The sequence below is a fragment of the Hyposmocoma kahamanoa genome, unplaced genomic scaffold (genome assembly GCF_003589595.1).
Source record: "Hyposmocoma kahamanoa isolate Upper Pololo Valley unplaced genomic scaffold, ASM358959v1 87, whole genome shotgun sequence".
Lineage (NCBI taxonomy): Eukaryota > Metazoa > Arthropoda > Insecta > Lepidoptera > Cosmopterigidae > Hyposmocoma > Hyposmocoma kahamanoa.
The window spans coordinates 7532083-7550176 of record NW_020654422.1 but is presented as its reverse complement, the minus strand read 5'-3'; the positions used below and the strand labels follow the sequence as shown (position 1 = coordinate 7550176).

Sequence of the window (18094 nt, the reverse complement as noted above, 5' to 3'; positions counted from 1 at the left end):
ACACACACACACACACACACACACACACACACACACACACACTAACTCTCTTCACCCACACATACACACAAACACAGACACAGACACACACATCTATTTCATAAATTCTAGTCTGTATTTCAAAATATTGTTATTAAGTCCAGCTCCATTTTATTTTATTTTTATTTTTTATTTTATTCTTTTTCCGTAACTATATAATTTATATAAAAAGAAAATACATTGTACTGTTCTGGGTCGGAGGCCTGGTGTCCCAAGACACAGGGTCTACCTAGTTTGGGCACCAGTCTCCCGCTATCTGCTTACCAAGAATGTTTTTAATTTGTATATGAATGGGAGAGAATAAATGATTATTATTATTATTATTATTACTGATCATTGTAACATCGAGACGTATCGCAATATGGGCATTAATTCTCTGGAAGCCGAGTATCAACAACAGTAATATCGAGCCCTATACTCTAGTAGGCTTAGATTATGGGGTGTGCTTATGCTCTTCGGTGGCAAAGCGGTTAATGCTATAGGCGCTTGGTGAGGAGGTTCCAGGTTCGACTCCCGATTTGGGCCAATTTAAAAAACGAACATTTCGAAGTTGGTTCTGGTCTTGGTATTCTGGGTATTGCCCTCAGAGACATCGTTATTCTGGTATTCATAGTTCAGGATGTGCCGAATAACCATAACTATTAGCTTGGCTCAAACCAAGAAATTCCCTGTACTATGAATACCAGTGCAACAGAATTCACTCCTGAGCAATAATACTCGGAGCACCCAGTCCAGAACCAAATTAGATAAATTAATTTCCCAATTTATTTGTACCGGCAATCGAAGTCAGGGCTTCCTGAAACCTTTAGGGCACCGAGGTCGTCAAACGTATAAACTACTAACTGGTGCCCGCGACTTTGTCTGGGTAGAGTAAGTACTTTAACTAACCTACTGTACTATACTATTTTTATTTTCATACTTTTATTGATTCTCCATACAAACTTTCATCCCTTATTTCACCTCCTTTAAGATTTATTTTTGTGACAAAAAGTAGCCATGTCCTCTTTCTTTTGGGCCCCATCTATCTCTATACCAAAATTCGTCAAATTTAGTTCAGCGGTTTAGGCGTGAAAACGTAACGGAACAGTTACTTTCGCATTTATAATATTAGCTTGGATGTCAACATCAATATAAAAAATGTCAATATTCAAAATTTTTGTTCAATTCAGATATTGTAGGAGTGTATGTTATATAACAAATAAAGCAGAATGACCTCATACTTGGATACCCCTGAGAAGTCCTCCGCTATAACTAGGAGCGCTTGTTTGATTCCATGAATGGAAACTGCCGCAATGTTTGCTCATTTCTGACGAACTTTGTTTACATGGCCATCTTGTCTTGGAGTACCTACGAGTCACATGACTCCTATGACTTACGACTTAATCTTGCATAGGTTTGAAAACCAACTTACAAGGTATGCCACACCAATGTTAAATGACTACAAGACTTTAAGAATCGACATATAGAAACATTTTACTAAGTGTGCGAAGCCCCATTTCAATTGCATAGAGAAACAATGACAGAATTAAATTAAATGTCAAATGTAATAAATATCTCCTTTGTATATTGCGACTTTGCCATCTTAAGCAAAAATGGACCAAATTAATCATGAATGTATCTGGAAATATCAACAAACACAAAGGTTATTTTGGTTCCAACTTTGTTAAAAAAACGATTAGTAAATTCTGGTTTGCGTGAGTTTGCAGTTTTTATTTCACTGAGGTCGTCGCTCCAACGAATCAATACCAGTCTCGTTAACTCCTTGCTGTCTAGACCCGGAAAACTATGTAGGTGTGTACTGTTGTTTGAAAGCAACGCATAGCATAAATTAAATTAATGATCCCGAGGACATTGTAAATGCTTTTACCTGCCTAGCCTCAGTTAAATACAGTATCTAAGTAAAAATAGATGAAGATATTTTTTAAGATTCAAACTACTTAACAAGTGAGTGTGATAATATGGATAAACGACAATTTTCATATAATAAAATGCCGAATGTTTACTTAAGTATTATGAATTTTATCTTATACCGTACGCAAGAAGAGCATCACAATCATGACGGATTGCAGTATACTCATCGTAAAGAACACAGGTGGTGTTAAATTCCATTTGCTTAGTCTTTTCCCTTACATAAGTGGATCACATTAGCCAACAAAGTGAATAATTCGCTTTTACTTTTTATGACTCGTCGTAATTTCTTTTGTTTCTTTGTAGATTTCATTTATAATATCAAATCTTAGAACCAACGTTGCAAGTACCGAATACATTTTTTTTATAATATCAAGTGACGGGATGAACAAGTCGTGCACATGACAGAAAGATAATTGTTTATGATTCATTTTTCGCGTCGGCGTTGTAGTTTCCATACTATCTATATAGCCAATAAAACAATAATTTTAAAACGTTTACGGGGTAAACATATACATGTACAATTACGTAAGCAATACATGAATACTGGTGTTGAGGCCACAAATAAAAGTTTTATCTTTATTTCTCATAACTAGTCTGTCCACAATTGCTTTTCATCGTATTCCTTTAAGGGTAGTTGATTTCCGGGTGGCTTTGGCTGTCGACGTGTCCACTTCTCCTATAATGCTAGTTACCAGGCAAGGGACATTCATTATTCAATGCCTGTGCACTTTCCACCACACTACGCCACGTAAATTATAGAGTTCAATGCACTTTTCATGGGTATCGATCACAATTTCCACGAATATTGGATTTACACTTTTTTTAAGTTCTTAGGTAGGTTGCATGCACCCAAAAGTAATGATATATTTTATTTTGAGCATGTACTTATACATAGTGTACGTATACATGTAATTATATATAAATGTTCATATCGAGTTCTTAGGTTTTCGCGATTGTTACACATAGGAAATGAAACTATTTTTCCGGATTTAAATCGCGTATATTTGTTTTTTCAAACAAACCGACGTTTCGGGCCCTTTACAGGTCCCATAGTCACGGTTGACTACCGAATTACCGAAACGTCGTCAGTTTGTTTGAAAAAACAAATATACGCGATTTAAATCCGGAAAAATAGTTTCATTTCCTATAAATGTTCAATTCAGAAAATAGTACGAGTGTGGTTTGTAAAACATGTTATAGTAGAATGTCCTTATTCTTAAATATTCCTGAGAAGTCTTTAGCTCTAACTAGGTTGTAAATTATGTAATAATAAATTCATAACACTTTATTATATGTATAATGTGCACATTGTTATTGTTTTACTTTCAAGTAGTGCGTTTTTATATCTAATTCACTTTAATTTGTCGTTGGACACTAGTTAGTTAAATTTCATAGAATGTGCAAAGATAATGAGTATGAATGCAGTCTCTACGGTAGTTAGTTGCGCGCTAATTGACCAGTGGGATTGGTTTCGCCTACAAATTCATGACTCACACACGTAATTCATACAGTTACGCTTAAACAAACAATTTGGATAAATTGTAGGTATATCCTTTTCTAAACGGCCAGACAGTCTAAACATGATTTAACAATCATTACGTTTACAAGGTAATTCGTTTCTAATTTACACTATTTCGAAGCAGGCGCTCTGAACTTAGGCATTTATTCTTAGAGGATGGAAAAAAATAGTCTAAGCATTTATTGCATAAATCTATTTCGCCTTTGGAAGGCTTTGGCATTATTTTGCTGTTTCTATTTGAATTTCAATATTTTGAAATCTAATGAGCATGTCTGTCTTGCTGGACTCGCCCACACTTTTTAGTGCGGGAAACACGTCTAGCATGACGTCATATCCTGCCGAAAACTCATTATACCGGCTAGAAAAATATAAAAGATAGAGATTACTTACGGTAACTAAAAATTATGACTTGTAAATACATTTCATAAATTCGTGTAAGTTTACCTGTTATATGTAGTCAAATAGGATAGGTTAAAACATTTATTACTAACTCGTGTCTATTCTTAAACTAGTTTTTCTTTATGAGCGCGGTTCACTTTAATTCTTCATTTCTAGATTTCGTAGTCATTCGCTCATCAGCTAGATACAATGAATGTAGGTACTTTGTTAGCTCGCGTCGCGTGTTACACGATTGCTGTCTGTGATAATATATCTTCTATCTCAGTTAACACAAGGTCAGCGTCTATCTGGCATCAACGTGCATATACACGAAAATTATGATACCAAATTGAACATAACTGAATAATTAACCAGAGCTTTTTCAGTGCATCGATGGTATTTATACTTCAAACTACCCGGAGGCCAACCCTAGTTTTCATTTTCTGCATTTACCACCCTTCTATATGTTGGGTTACTAAAATAACACATAGATACTTGTAACTTTATAAATAAATGTGACATTTTCCTCTTTTCAAAGCAGGCAAACATATCATGGTGTACTTGTTATTTACTACACATTTACACATAGTTGGTACATACAAATAAAATACTTGTTACGTAGTACCATTTGAACGTAATTTTAAATTATAGAGCAAGTCTGGGTTGTAACGAGCGTTTCATATGTATAGGAGTAATCAAGACATCTCCTTGCAATTATTCGGTTTTTTGGTAGTGACAATATTAACACAGACTTATTTTTGTGAATTATTTCAACACCAACCACTTATGGAAGATTTTAAGTAGATATACATCCAATTATATGCGAGTAATAAATAGCTGTTATCCAATTGTAATAATAAAGTGTTAAAACATTTATAACAAACATAAAGTATAAGTAACTGATTATTGATTCAGTGAATGACATCAGTTTTACTCCAACGGGATGATGAAATTGGGTTACGCACTCCGATTTGTATGGACAATAAATATTTTACTGCAGATAAAACACGCTACTATCACTACGGTTGTAGAGGTTTTATTTACTTTTTATTATCTCTACAATTAAGTAAGTCTAAATACAAAATACTTACAATTTCAGACTTATTACCTGGCGATGCTTTAACAATCATAAAGCCACTGAACTACTCCCTGAACTACTAAATTTTTTTCGTGTCTGACATGGCAATTGTGTTGTGTTCCAGATGGCGTGGAAGTATTTACAAGTTGGTGTGGCTGGATCTCCTGATTTTCTTATTGATATATTATTCTTTGGCCTTAACTTACCGATTCCTCCCCACAGATGAATCTAAAAGGTAAGAAATATTGGTTTCTTTACCAGCTCTCCGACTTTGTTAAATACACAACGTACTTTGTTTTTAAATAGAAATAACAGAAATAGATATTACAACGGCACATTATAAAAAAAACACAAAAAATAATATAAATAAAAACAGAAATAACACAAAAAATAGCATAGCAAATATTTCGACTACAACATACATTATATTTTTAGCATGTGTCATTTAAATCGTTTTTGACAACTGCACAATTAGCCATTGTTAACACTAAAATTCAATCGACATGATCGGTCGCCATCATAAGTCAATGGTCGCCATATTTAAATGTATGTTTCTGTCTAAATAAAGTCTTTCGAAACGTATGTGACGTTATGTATGCAGATGGATATTACTAGGTACTTTGTAAAATTGCTGCATTGTTCGCTTATAGCTGATTCTTCGATTAGTTGATGGAGCACCTCAGGTTGTGTACAATTTGTAGTCGATATTTTCAAATCATATTTTAAAAAAAGTTGAGACTATTGATATTTATTCCATTTTTACCAGTATAGCATTTTATGACGTCCTCAAAGACAGCCGTAAATAATTTGGGAGGAAATGGTGTTCGCCTTGCGTCACACCTCACTGAATAGCTACTGGGTTTGGCACAGGCAATCCATGGAATCGCACTTGCAGTGTCGCTTTGGAGCACATTCACTTAATAAATGTCAATTTGACAGCGGTGGATGCTTTGACAATGTCATTCTACTACTATGAGGTAAAAAAAATCGAAATTGAAAAATTCATATATTTCACAGGACTTTTGAAGGAGTTGTAAATTACTGCAGTTACCACGGTAATGTGATACCATTGTCTTTCGTTTTGGGTTTTTACGTGACTGTTGTTATGAATCGGTGGTGGAATCAGTACACTACTATACCCTGGCCAGATTCCATAGCTGTTTTCGTGTCCGCCACTATACATGGCCAGGTAAGAATGCATACGTATGAGTTATTACGATTAAGTAGAAAAAAATATAACGTCGAACATGTAATTCGCTATGATTACAGGCCTTTGTTATTTATGTTCTAGCGGAAGTACTTTGTGAGATTAGTATAACGCGATTTCTGATTTTCTTGTCAGATATACTAAGGAAAATCTTGATATTTAATAGATAAATTGAAGGTATAACATATGACATTTAAAAATCTTATCACTATCATCCGATTACCTATCCAATTGTACGTACAAACGAGGAAGTCTTATATTGCGCACATCGAGTATATACTCGATGATTGCTCGTGACACATTTATTATAAATATTATATACAAATAATCAGTTATTACCAGTGATCCGAATAGGTAGAGTTTATTTACCTAAATTTCGAGGAGCAAAGACAAAGATAGTGGCGACTACATTATTTTGTCCCGGATTTTTTCAGGATTCGGGAAATCACTTAAAAGTTTATTAAACATTTACGTTATTTGGGATAGGTAGTGGGTAGACTATATTTATCTAACTACCAATATTTCGGAATATTAAGGAAAATTATGAAAAAACAAAATTCTAAATTTTGATAAATATACTCAATACTATAGGTAGGTATACCTATCTCAGATAACGAAAAATTTTAATGTACCTAAGAGATTTCCCGAATCTTCAAAAATTTCGGGATAAACAAATGAAGTCGTAAGGCAGTGTCTACTTTCTGTTTATCCAAGTTTAGGTAAATAAGCTACCTATTCCGATCACTGTTATTACAAATAGTAACAAATTTAGGAATTTGCGTTTTACTATGGTAAAACGCAAGAGTTAAATCTTGATGTGAATCAGCTATATTCATAATATATATATCTCAGTGGGAGGTATTATCTGCTCGTGTCTTTGAAATGTAGGTAAACATATTTTGCCTCTTCTGATCTCTTCTCATGATAGTTAGATTTTAATATAATTGATTTTAATTGTATTTTATGACGAAGCCTGTACTAAAGGACTAATTTCATTGAATCATTGATCTATTACATTAATATGACAATGTGACCTCGTTTTAGGAATGTCTGACCGGTTTTTTAATAAGACTCAAAACTAACATGGGGCCTTCGCGACACACGTAAAGCAAAATAATTATTCCATTACGTTTGATTATTTTATAACTGTATTTTATTGAAGGATTACTGAAAGGACAAAGAAAACTTAACAATTTTATCACCTAGCGTCCGGTTCAACGTGACTAGGAATTTAAAGAAGTGTAATTGCGATATCTAATCGAATATTCATTATATGAGTCATTTTTACAACATTAGATCACCACTTTTGCAGGACGAACGGGGTCGGCTGCTGAGAAGAACAATAGTCCGATATGTGTGCCTTTGCCTAACTATGGTACTTACTATGATCTCGCCTCGCGTCAAAAAACGCTTTCCTACGCTTGATAATTTTGTAGAGTCTGGTTTAATGCTTGAGAATGAGAAACAGATTCTCATAAATCTTAATGATAAGTTTCCAAAGCCTTCTAAACACTGGTTTGTATTTTATTTCAACATCTACATTTTACATTTTTATTTTGAATTTAGCATAATAACTTTTCTATTCATTCTTAGGTTACCAATTGTTTGGGCGGCTAGTATAGTGACGAGGGCCCGCAAAGAGGGTAGGATAAGGGACGACTTCGCTGTGAAAACAATTATAGACGAATTAAACAAATTTAGAGGGCAAGCGGGACTGCTGCTCAGTTATGACACAATCAGTGTGCCTCTTGTTTATACTCAGGTGTGTTTTTATTGTATTTAGTGTATTGTATTATATAAATATTTTGGATGAAATCGGTTACTGTATGACAAGTTTTGAAATCTTTGAAGCACGTTGATGAAGTTTCACAATAAGCTGCCATAAGATTGCAGATATAATGTTTATGATGTTGTTTTCACTGACCTATGTTCACCAACAATTTTGCTTCTCTAGTCGCATTTTCCGTTTCGTTAAGTCGTTGTTTACTTCGTGTTTTGTAAATATTGTATTTAATCGGCTTTCTTTGCTCTCATTTTAGGTAGTTACTATAGCTGTTTACTCGTACTTTATGACGACGGCATTGGGTAGTCAATGGGTTGAAAATAAAACGACACACAAGGATGCTGGCTCGAATATAAGTAGTATAGACCAATACTTTCCGATATTTACTACGTTAGAATTTTTTTTCTACATGGGTTGGCTAAAAGTGGCAGAGTCTCTAATAAACCCTTTTGGCGAAGATGACGATGATTTCGAAGTCAACTGGCTGATTGATCGCGACTTACAGGTAGGTAATAGATTTATCTCTAGAACAAATTTGTCTACTATTCAGTGCTAGTAGTACGAAGACATACATATGTGAATGCAATCATTTGTAAAATAACACGTGACCGTAATTAATAGATGCAATATAAAGTTCGATGTCACCTAGCTGCGGGTAATTTAAATAGTTAATTCTCATGTAAATAGTTAATTATAAAAAGAAATGAAACTTAATATATAAACAAACCTAAGTTTCGGGTCCAGGTCCCATGGTGACGACTGACTGTCAACGCGCGTTTAATCCGTTTTTTATGTAATTTTATTTTCTATGTGTAACAATCGCAAAAGCCTACAAAATTCAATAATTGAAATAAATTTGGTGCAGGTATCCTATATGATAGTGGACGAGATGCATCACGAGCATCCGGAGCTTCTCAAGGATCAGTATTGGGATGAAGTGTTCCCGACGGAGTTGCCGTACACGATAGCTACGGAAAATCAGAGGGAGGAGCATCCAGAACCTTCTACTGCTCGCGTGGCTGTGCCTCCTAGGCAACGCAGCATGGTCACCGTGAACCCCTCCAGTGTGAAGATTGACGAAATGATGCCATCCAACACCGTGAGTTACAAGTTCGCCCCACCAGAGGTTAGATCCGTCCTCTTATTAAGCATGCTGCACGCTCGGATATTACGTGGAGCTTAGCAGTGTGTTGGTGTCAAGGGTTGCCAATATTATGTTCATTTTCCTGTACCTTACGTCGTTCTGTTCTACTTTTCACAGAAGGTTGAAGTGTTTACATTTCGCGTATGAAAAACGGACGCCATTGACGTCTTATTCAATGTTTGTATAATTCAGTATTTCCCAACCAAGGTCACGGAAATTAATCGCGCATTTTAATTTCTTACGAAAATAAATAATTATACTTCTGTAACCTAACATGTGCTAACTTTTATGCTCAACAGCGATACCGGGCCCTAACATGAGCTAAGTTGCATTATGGGAATACGACAAAATTATACTATTTCATAATATACACCACATATGGTGCGATAATTTTTTTGTCACATTTGCATTTTAGGATGTAGTTTCAAAACAGCGCGTTGCTTGCGATGAATTAGCCTTAGCCACATTATGTGACCATGATAACCGGAGATTACATAATAAATTTTTGCTTCTAATGACATTTAGTTCTAGATTAATTGTTTTGGAAAGTAAACCAAAAAAAACGAAATCTATCTTAGATTTTAGGTTACACATAATAGTAATATTTTAAATTGTCATCACGTGATTATTTGGCGTATTAATACTAAAACATTGTTAAAAACATATTCATATGATTATGAATACAAAGGTAGAACACACGGAAAAATTTGTCATAACAGAATTAGTTAAGTTATTTCACAAAAAAATCTCAATAATTAAATATTTTTTATAGTCAATAAATAACTCTATTAACATAAACGGTGAAATCGTAGTAAATATATTTGTGGGTATTTTTCAGGTTACTTTTCTCTTACTAATTTCGGTGGCAATTGTTATTTAAGTATTCGAGTACATTTTCGTGGAATATTAAATAATATTTCAGGATACTACACTCAAATATTAAATAATACTTAATAACACAGTGATAATAATACTCTATAATATTTAAATAATAAAAATAACCACTGAAATTAGGTGGAGACAACTAAACTGAAAATTACCCTTTTATGTAAAAGAAGCTATTCTGACCGTAGTATATTCCTTGTAATATAATTTCTCGAGTTTATATGCACAGTCAACATCACATCAAGCTTGATACTTTGTACTTTGGACCGTTCTAATCATAAGCGGCATAGAGTTGGATTTAAGTCTTAAGTTTAAAGATTGACGTGCTCTTGACCCTGTACCATAACATTTAGCTACATTGCCATTTAAAGTCTACTAGAAAAGACCTAGTTCTCAAAATTCCAAATAGTCAACTTACAGTACCTTTCGTTATAATTAAACAAAAGTCATGCCTGATTGTACCTACACCGTAAAAGTCACCCTGTTTTCCGTGGTATAGGTTATGAAAAATGTAAACGATTTTACTTCTCAGCTCTGCTATTAATACTCGGCTTTCAAACATTCGCCGCAAATCGCATCTCTCCACGTGTTTTATATCTGAATATAGAGAACACTGATGGAACGAATTTGATACGACAGCCATAACTCAATGTAAAGTGGTAAACTGAAAATACGTTGCGTTATTTACTTAATGTCGATTGTGGTTAGGACTGTTAGTAGAGTACTAGAAAAAACCTTTTAACTCTCAAAATCGTAGAGAAACATTTGCCGCTTTACAGCGCCGATGTAATTAAACAATAACATACATACGTCGTTTTGTTAGAATTAGAAAAACGTTAACACATTAGCAGTAAACTTTTTGTTTAGGCGACAAATTACAGTAAAAAAAACATCGTGAGAATTGATGATACATGAACATTTACAAACGACACGATATGTTAATAATTTTTATGAAGATGCTTCTAGTGTTTGGAACCTCTTGCTTCTTTAAGTTTTTTATAGTGCAAGTCTTTGAATTAGTTCAATTATGTAGACATTTTGAATTTAATATATATGGAATGACAAGATTAAAAAAAGAAATAATTAAATAAATAAAAAAAATGTATTATTCGGTATAATTTGCTTATAAAATGATTGAATGAAATGGCGCCTAATAAAAGGCCTAAAATGTCCTTTTGTCTGATGCTAATAAAACAAAGTTTTAGTGACATCAAATGGTGTATTTTAATGTAAAGACTTTTGATGTAAAACCAGAAACTGAAATACATAATTGTCCGTTAAGGTATAAGCTAAAAATTAAACATTTTTGGTATGAACGTGTAAATAACTTCGCTAGTCACCGAATTTAGCAATGATGGCGATTAATAATATAAAGATTACGTTTATTCTAAAATCTAAGATAAGAAGGATACATTAGTTTGGGCGTTTTTTTTTCAGTGATTTGATTTAGGAATATCATTAAAGACTATAGTTTTTGGCAGCCTTTAGCAATGTTTAATACAGTTTCTAACGGTAGACAATGGTGAAAATAACTAACGCAAACCGGTAGAGCCAGTTATAATACTAGTAAGATAAAAATTTAATCTAGATTTCTTCACAACTAGACCTGCTTGCAGTTCCTACTTATTCATAAATGAATGAATACTCGTATTCATAATAAAGCATCCATTTTTAGCTGCTCTACTCAGATTAAATTAGTAATTGGCGTGTGAGTTTAGATGTTAACAATGTGGAGCAGCAAGCAAAGGTTGGGTGGTATATTTTTTAAATTAACGTTAGTCATAACATACAAACAATAACAAAGTTATGTTCTGTTTTTTCCACATACACACTAATTTATTAAAAAATGTTAACTACACCTTCACGATGTCTATCAAATAATTTGTATACTTACTTTCAACTTAAGAAACTTTATGTGTTTACTATGGAGTACAAGTATTTTTTTCCTTTAACATACCTATGTCTTGTTTACTAACGCAGAATTTGTGTGTAATGTAAGTGTTGTTTGTTGGAATATATGGATTTGCGGATAAGGCATGTTTACAATAAAAGGTTCTTAACAACTTATACGGCTAGTTTACACTTTGTACGGTTTATTCGATTCAGTTTTTCTACCGTATACGTTAAAAAAACGCATGTGCGTTCACATTTATACATTTTGTGAGGCGTTTTCCGATACGATAGAGCCGTTTCTCGCAATACAAAGTTTCTTGGAAGAATCAGAAGATTTTGGCAGTATCCAATAACACGGCGTTTAAATCTGGATAACTTTGGACCTTCATATCACAACCCTCTTTTCGCGGCGTGGTGCGTAAATCCGATTGGCCGACCGATTCGTGTTTTCTACAAGACCCGGAAGCAAAAATAAACGATTCGGTTTTTTTCAGCGTATACGGTTTATAGTATGGTATGAATTTCCATACGCTATTCCGCCCATAAGTTAGCATTCGCCACTAGAAACCGTCCAGAAAAACAATTTCGCAAATGGTACAAGTGTGAACCGGCTCTTAAGTTACGTATATTTCTAATAAATGTATTTGTTACGATCGTTCAACCTATTCAAGTGGGATATTTTAATTTGAACCTCGCTGTAAATAACTGCTGAGTGTTTCGTCCTTGAGAAGTCCGACACTTGAAATAACTAAACATTGTTTTGTCCAAGACTTTATTTACCCACATATTAATTTTGTGTATCGTACAAAAAGTTAACTTGATTGTTTTTCAACAGTTAGTGTAAAAGCACTGTTGCCGTAACTAATTAACTATCATGACATCTACCTTCTAATGTTACGTCGTAAATACGACGATATCCCTACTACCTACTTATGAATATAAAAGCTATAATCAATCATCTATATAATGTTACAGCAACTGCAAATGAACGATGATGCTCAATCGGGCATTCACTTCATGGTTTCGCGAGGTAGCAGTAAACGCGGGAAACGGGATCAAGTGGATAGAAACTCCATGGGTTCCACAAATTCCATGGCGTCACTACAGCAGCAGACTCCCATAACGAGAGCAAACTCCGTCACTTCTATGCTAAAGAGACTGTTCTCAAAGGAAGACCAGCGAAACCCGACACAAACACCTACGCAAACTGATGGCAGTGGTAATCGCATTTTAATGATCTTACGTTTAATACGTGAAACGTACATCATTAATCGGGATTCAATACAAAGTCTGTTACGCTACATTGTGATTGCAATTTCCATTCAATTCACGATCAGACGAAAGTACAGTTCTTATTGAAATGAATCTATTTAGTATCAACATTATCATTTATACATCTGTTGGTACCTACTTTTCTATAATAGTATTCATTATTCAACGTAGTATACGTAGACGGTGCGAAAGTGAAATCTAGAATATTAACATTTTCAATAAAAATTGTCTCGTAATATACAAGTGTATAGTTTCAGGATCAAGATTTACAATATCTGCTAGCAATGCGTCACTGAATAAACCCGCAACAGCCGTAGCTGGGAGCATGAAGATTGCTAATGAAGTGATCGAGGAGGTAGACGAGCAAGCCACAATAACCAGCATGGGCAAACGGCCAGAGAACAGGTGAGACCAAATTGTTAATACACACATAAAACATACCTCATGGTGAGATGGAAGTCATGCGCACTTACTTTTTTTTTATAAAAAAAAGGTTAAAAGAACTCACCGGAAAATTTAGGTGAACGAAAACAAAATGAGAAAACAAAATAGTAACGTTTATGTCTAATATGAATGAGACATAAAGTCGACTTAGTCTTTTAACATGCTCATGGAAACCTGATTGAAAAATCTAAATGAAACAAGATGCATTCTTTTTTCACTGAAAATGATTAAATCATACTTTATCAAAAAAACTTGAAGCGACATCTCTGGTCAGCTGGTGGTAGCTTTAAAGGCTGAGTGAAGAAATAGATTTCTCACAGATGGCGCTACATCAAGTCGTTAAAAACCAAAAACAAAGATCTACAACGAGCACATTGAAAATTTCTTAAGTTCCGCTAGTTCGTTCCGTAGCTTAGTTGGCATAGTATCTGCCGTGGTTTGCTGGAAGACGATTCAAATCCAGCCGGGTCGAAGGATTTTTTTGTTAGTGATAATTATAACATAATTATTAATACAAAGATCATTATTAATACAAATAGTGTAATAATTTCACAAAAATAATTGAATATCATTGTGGTCAAAAGTCGTGGCATTCAATAAACTTAAAAATTAAAACTTTTTAATTCATATTTACGTAGTTAGCAAGAACGTAGAATCGCCAACCAACCTCGAACCACTCGACAAACCTGTATTAGTTTGAAATTAAAACGAATGAAAAAATGACAGTCGATTATACTTAATTCTCAGATTAGACCTAAAATAAAAAAGTAAGGTAAATACTGCAGTATGGTGGGGGTTTTGACTAGTGCTCCACTAAATTTGCCGGTGTGTGTATATTGTTTTATTAAACATATTTAATTATTTTCATTAATCGTCAACGTAATGTACATCCCACGGGTTTTTCCAAAAGGGTTTCAATGCGTGGTTTAGGAGTTACGATTATTAACCTTGTTATTTTTATTATATTTATTTTCATTTAATTCATCAGTTATTTCACCGGGCATGCAAGCGGACCCTAAATAAACTCGTTGACTAAACTCTATTACGTCTACGTGATACAACAATCGATAAGAATCTATCAGATTGTGCTACGGTATCACAAAGAACAATAATAATCTTTATCGATACAAATAAATCGTCGATAGGGTGATCTGCTAATTACACATTTGGTTGTTTTATGTTTTTTTACATAATACAGCTTTAAAGCAAATTTGATCATTACAAGGATTGATGAAAGATGATTGATTGATGAACAGTACCCGTTTACATGCTCCAATGCTCATTAGAAATACACAGCTCTCCGAACGAAAAAGGCACAAGTAACATTTTTATCAAAATTGAGTTGTATACGTACTCGGGATCAGGAAAAAAGGTTTCTATTTTTGTAGAAATCTATTTCTATAATTGTTGGATACACAGTAAGTTAAAAGAAACTTACATCGAAGTATTTGACTTGGGAAGTAATGTACGGGATTGTATCCTTATTATTACTTCATAAGGCTCGATTTATTTTGCGGCGGAACGGAATGGAAGCGAATTTTTGTTACAATATTGTACATAGCATAATGAACTTTATGGTCAATAGTGTAAAGTACAAACTAAATACGAGCCAAAATCTTTTGCGGAATTCTCGCGCATGCTCGAGAATTATCGCGCATTCCGTGGAAGATTTTGGCTTGTGTCTAGTTAGTATGTTGCATAATTGAACATAAAGTTAATTAGGTTTGCTATGTACAATATCGTTACAATATTTCGCTTCTATTCAGTTCCGCCGCAACATAAATTGAGCCTAAATAACACAAAAAAGGCACAACTGACTGTATTGTGCCCTTTAGTTTTGTTTTTAAGTAAAATGTTGGGTAAAAGTTACATTAAGTTACCTAGTTAACATGCCTTTATATGCAGTAATAAATATTTTTTTAGTTTTTTCTACTTTTACTTTTTTGACGGCCTCTGTGGTGGTGGCTTGCACACCGGTTTTCATGGTATCGCCATCTCTGAGGTCCCGGGTCCGATCCCCGGCCGCGTCAGTGTAGAAAAAAGTAACTTTTCTATATTGTCTCGGGTCTGGGTGTTTTTGGTACTATCGTTGTTTCCGATTTCCATAGCACAAGTGCTTTAGCCACTTACTTTGGGATCAAAGCAACGTATGTGATGTTGTCTAATATTTATTTATTTATTTACTAAGTAAAAGTGAAAATTAAGGTTTAAACAAATGTTAATTAAAATACACTGAAAGTTCATGTATAAAATAGGTAGGTACGTATATTTAACATAAATAAAGTACGTAATATCAAATATATTTTAACTATTCTTTTTAATCAGAAAATCTAGATAATTTTTAAACTCATTTATCTCCGAATTTTGAAATTGATGCTTATGCCTTTCTTTCTTCCGAGGGCTACAGAAAAAGTAAATAGAAGAAATAAAGTGCAAAAATTAGTCATTCGTTAGTTTTCAAAACATTCCAACAAGTTTTGTTCAATACCTGTACATTCTAGTTTTTGTATACGTTTGTATACGTGCGTCATCTGCGTGTATACGCGCCGCAGACGCGCTGTAGTGAATCGATTCAAATGCACGCAAATATCGCGTTGCTAGCAAGAAGCTTATATAGAATTTCATGTACTTGCTTCATTTCAAAAATTAACTAAAATTAAAACTATCTCTTATCAAAATACGCGATGCTTACGCGCGTTTACAGCGCGTCTAGTCACGTATACGCGCTTCGTCGACGCGTACAAAATACGCCGTGTGCATAGGACTAATATGTATAAGTATTACGAGGTGTAGCAACCCTATACATTATGCAATTCTCAAAAGCTGTTTCGCAGTGCAGTAATTCGCCAGCGCCGACTAACGCTTTGTTTTGTTGTGTAAAAAAATAGGAGGAGGTCCCAATTCGACTATATGTTTTTTTTTTGTATGTATGATACGCGATAATTCCGGAAAATAATAAAAATTTGTGAACCGATTTAGATGATTCTTTTTGTTGGAAAGAGGGCAGCAGTGGTCCGATTTAAATTTGAAGAAAATATTCCGCCTCTAAGAGTGGCAAACTAGGGGATGAATGACTTTTGAGGTCGGTTTTTTGGTACTCTGTACTGATCAAGATCAATCGGTTCAAATTTGTGAACTGCTGCTGAACTAATTGCGTAACATACATAAAAAAAAACCAGAACGTCCTCCTTTTTTGAAGTCGCTTAAAAGGGATGTTGATCTATCTAACTAAACCGATTTCTTACCACACTTAAACAGCACAAAAACAATGTCGATTATTTATGTAATTCTATGTATCTTCATCTGAAGTGGCTGGCAAAAACTAATCTAGTTCTTAAGTTTTTGCGATTGTTAAACATAGGAAATGAGATTTACTTCAGATCTAAATCGCGTATGTTTGGTTTTTCAAACAAACCAACGTTTCGTGCCCCAAAGGACCTGTAAAGATAGGTCCCATAGTCACAGCTGACTTCGGAACCTGTAACGGGCCTTAAACGCTGGTTTTTTTGGAAAAACAAATATACGCAATTTACAATCATTCTATAAGCGTAATCTAAATTTATAAATTCTTCCACCGTATGATGTTTACGCTAAATTAGTTTTTATCTTTTTCAGACCCACGGCAATGAGCGTATTCGCGCAAGGAGTACATACTTCAAGTGAACCAGTGGATGTACCCTCCAGAAATTCTAATCACACAAATAGTACTAGTAAGTTACATCTTAGTTACTTCAAAGTGGGTTTGTAAATTACGTAACTGATAACCAATGTCTTATCGCTAGTGCCTTCCTTCGTGGTTTAAACAAACGTTGTCGGAGAAACGGTAATGATAAAACTTTCATGATAAATATGACAGTTTCTTGAGATACAGTATTTGCAAGATTGATTGATAATATCACGTCTAGTCGTACACAACTTTTACGACCCTAACTTCCCTGCAGTAAAATTAATATAATCTCATAAAAGAAATGAAAATTATTATGGAATATATATTACTTATATAAATTTAGTAGAAGGTTATTCGTCAGATATCGAATTACATTACCCATCTAATAAGAGTTAAAAAGTATGAATTGCCTATACAAGAATTCAAACCACAAGTTTAAAAAATAACATTGTTTAATTCAAAATACTCCTATCTTATACATACACTTCTGTCTTTTTATCTTTATTTCTTTGTAGATAATTATCTAAATTGCGGAAAACAGTGTGAAGTGGTGAATCTGCAACATCTGAAATTGAACGCGGTTTGTTCGGTAGTATGTCCTCGATGTTATCGTGTAGAAGTAGTGGTGAAGATAAGATGATTAGCCATAGTTGTTTATCTGCGAACCTTGCCATCATCGGCCGCATTACATTACAATGACGAAGTTATGATGGCGCAACAGGAGCGGGCGCCTGGTGCGCCATTAAGTTACCAACAAAACAATATTCATGGTTTGTTTCTTTTTTTGGCAACTCTTTGGGTATGTCGCCGTAATATAACCACTGTGTTGATCGACTGTGATTATCATGAATAATCCATTTTGACAAGTAATAGT

The 18094-nt window shown here is 34.2% G+C and overlaps 1 protein-coding gene across 1 annotated transcript in view; it reads left to right on the top strand.

Annotated features, from left to right (window-relative positions):
- Window positions 1-17301, top strand: part of LOC113235337 (bestrophin-2) — a 27323-nt gene extending 10022 nt beyond the window's left edge. The window contains exons 2-10 of the mRNA XM_026471012.1: window positions 5050-5160; window positions 5943-6114; window positions 7445-7647; window positions 7726-7894; window positions 8172-8420; window positions 8781-9041; window positions 12813-13056; window positions 13367-13514; window positions 17169-17301. Coding sequence (XP_026326797.1) covers window positions 5050-5160; window positions 5943-6114; window positions 7445-7647; window positions 7726-7894; window positions 8172-8420; window positions 8781-9041; window positions 12813-13056; window positions 13367-13514; window positions 17169-17301 — 1690 coding nt within the window. The remainder of the gene's footprint in view (window positions 1-5049; window positions 5161-5942; window positions 6115-7444; window positions 7648-7725; window positions 7895-8171; window positions 8421-8780; window positions 9042-12812; window positions 13057-13366; window positions 13515-17168) is intronic.
- The last annotated feature ends 793 nt before the right edge of the window (window positions 17302-18094 follow it).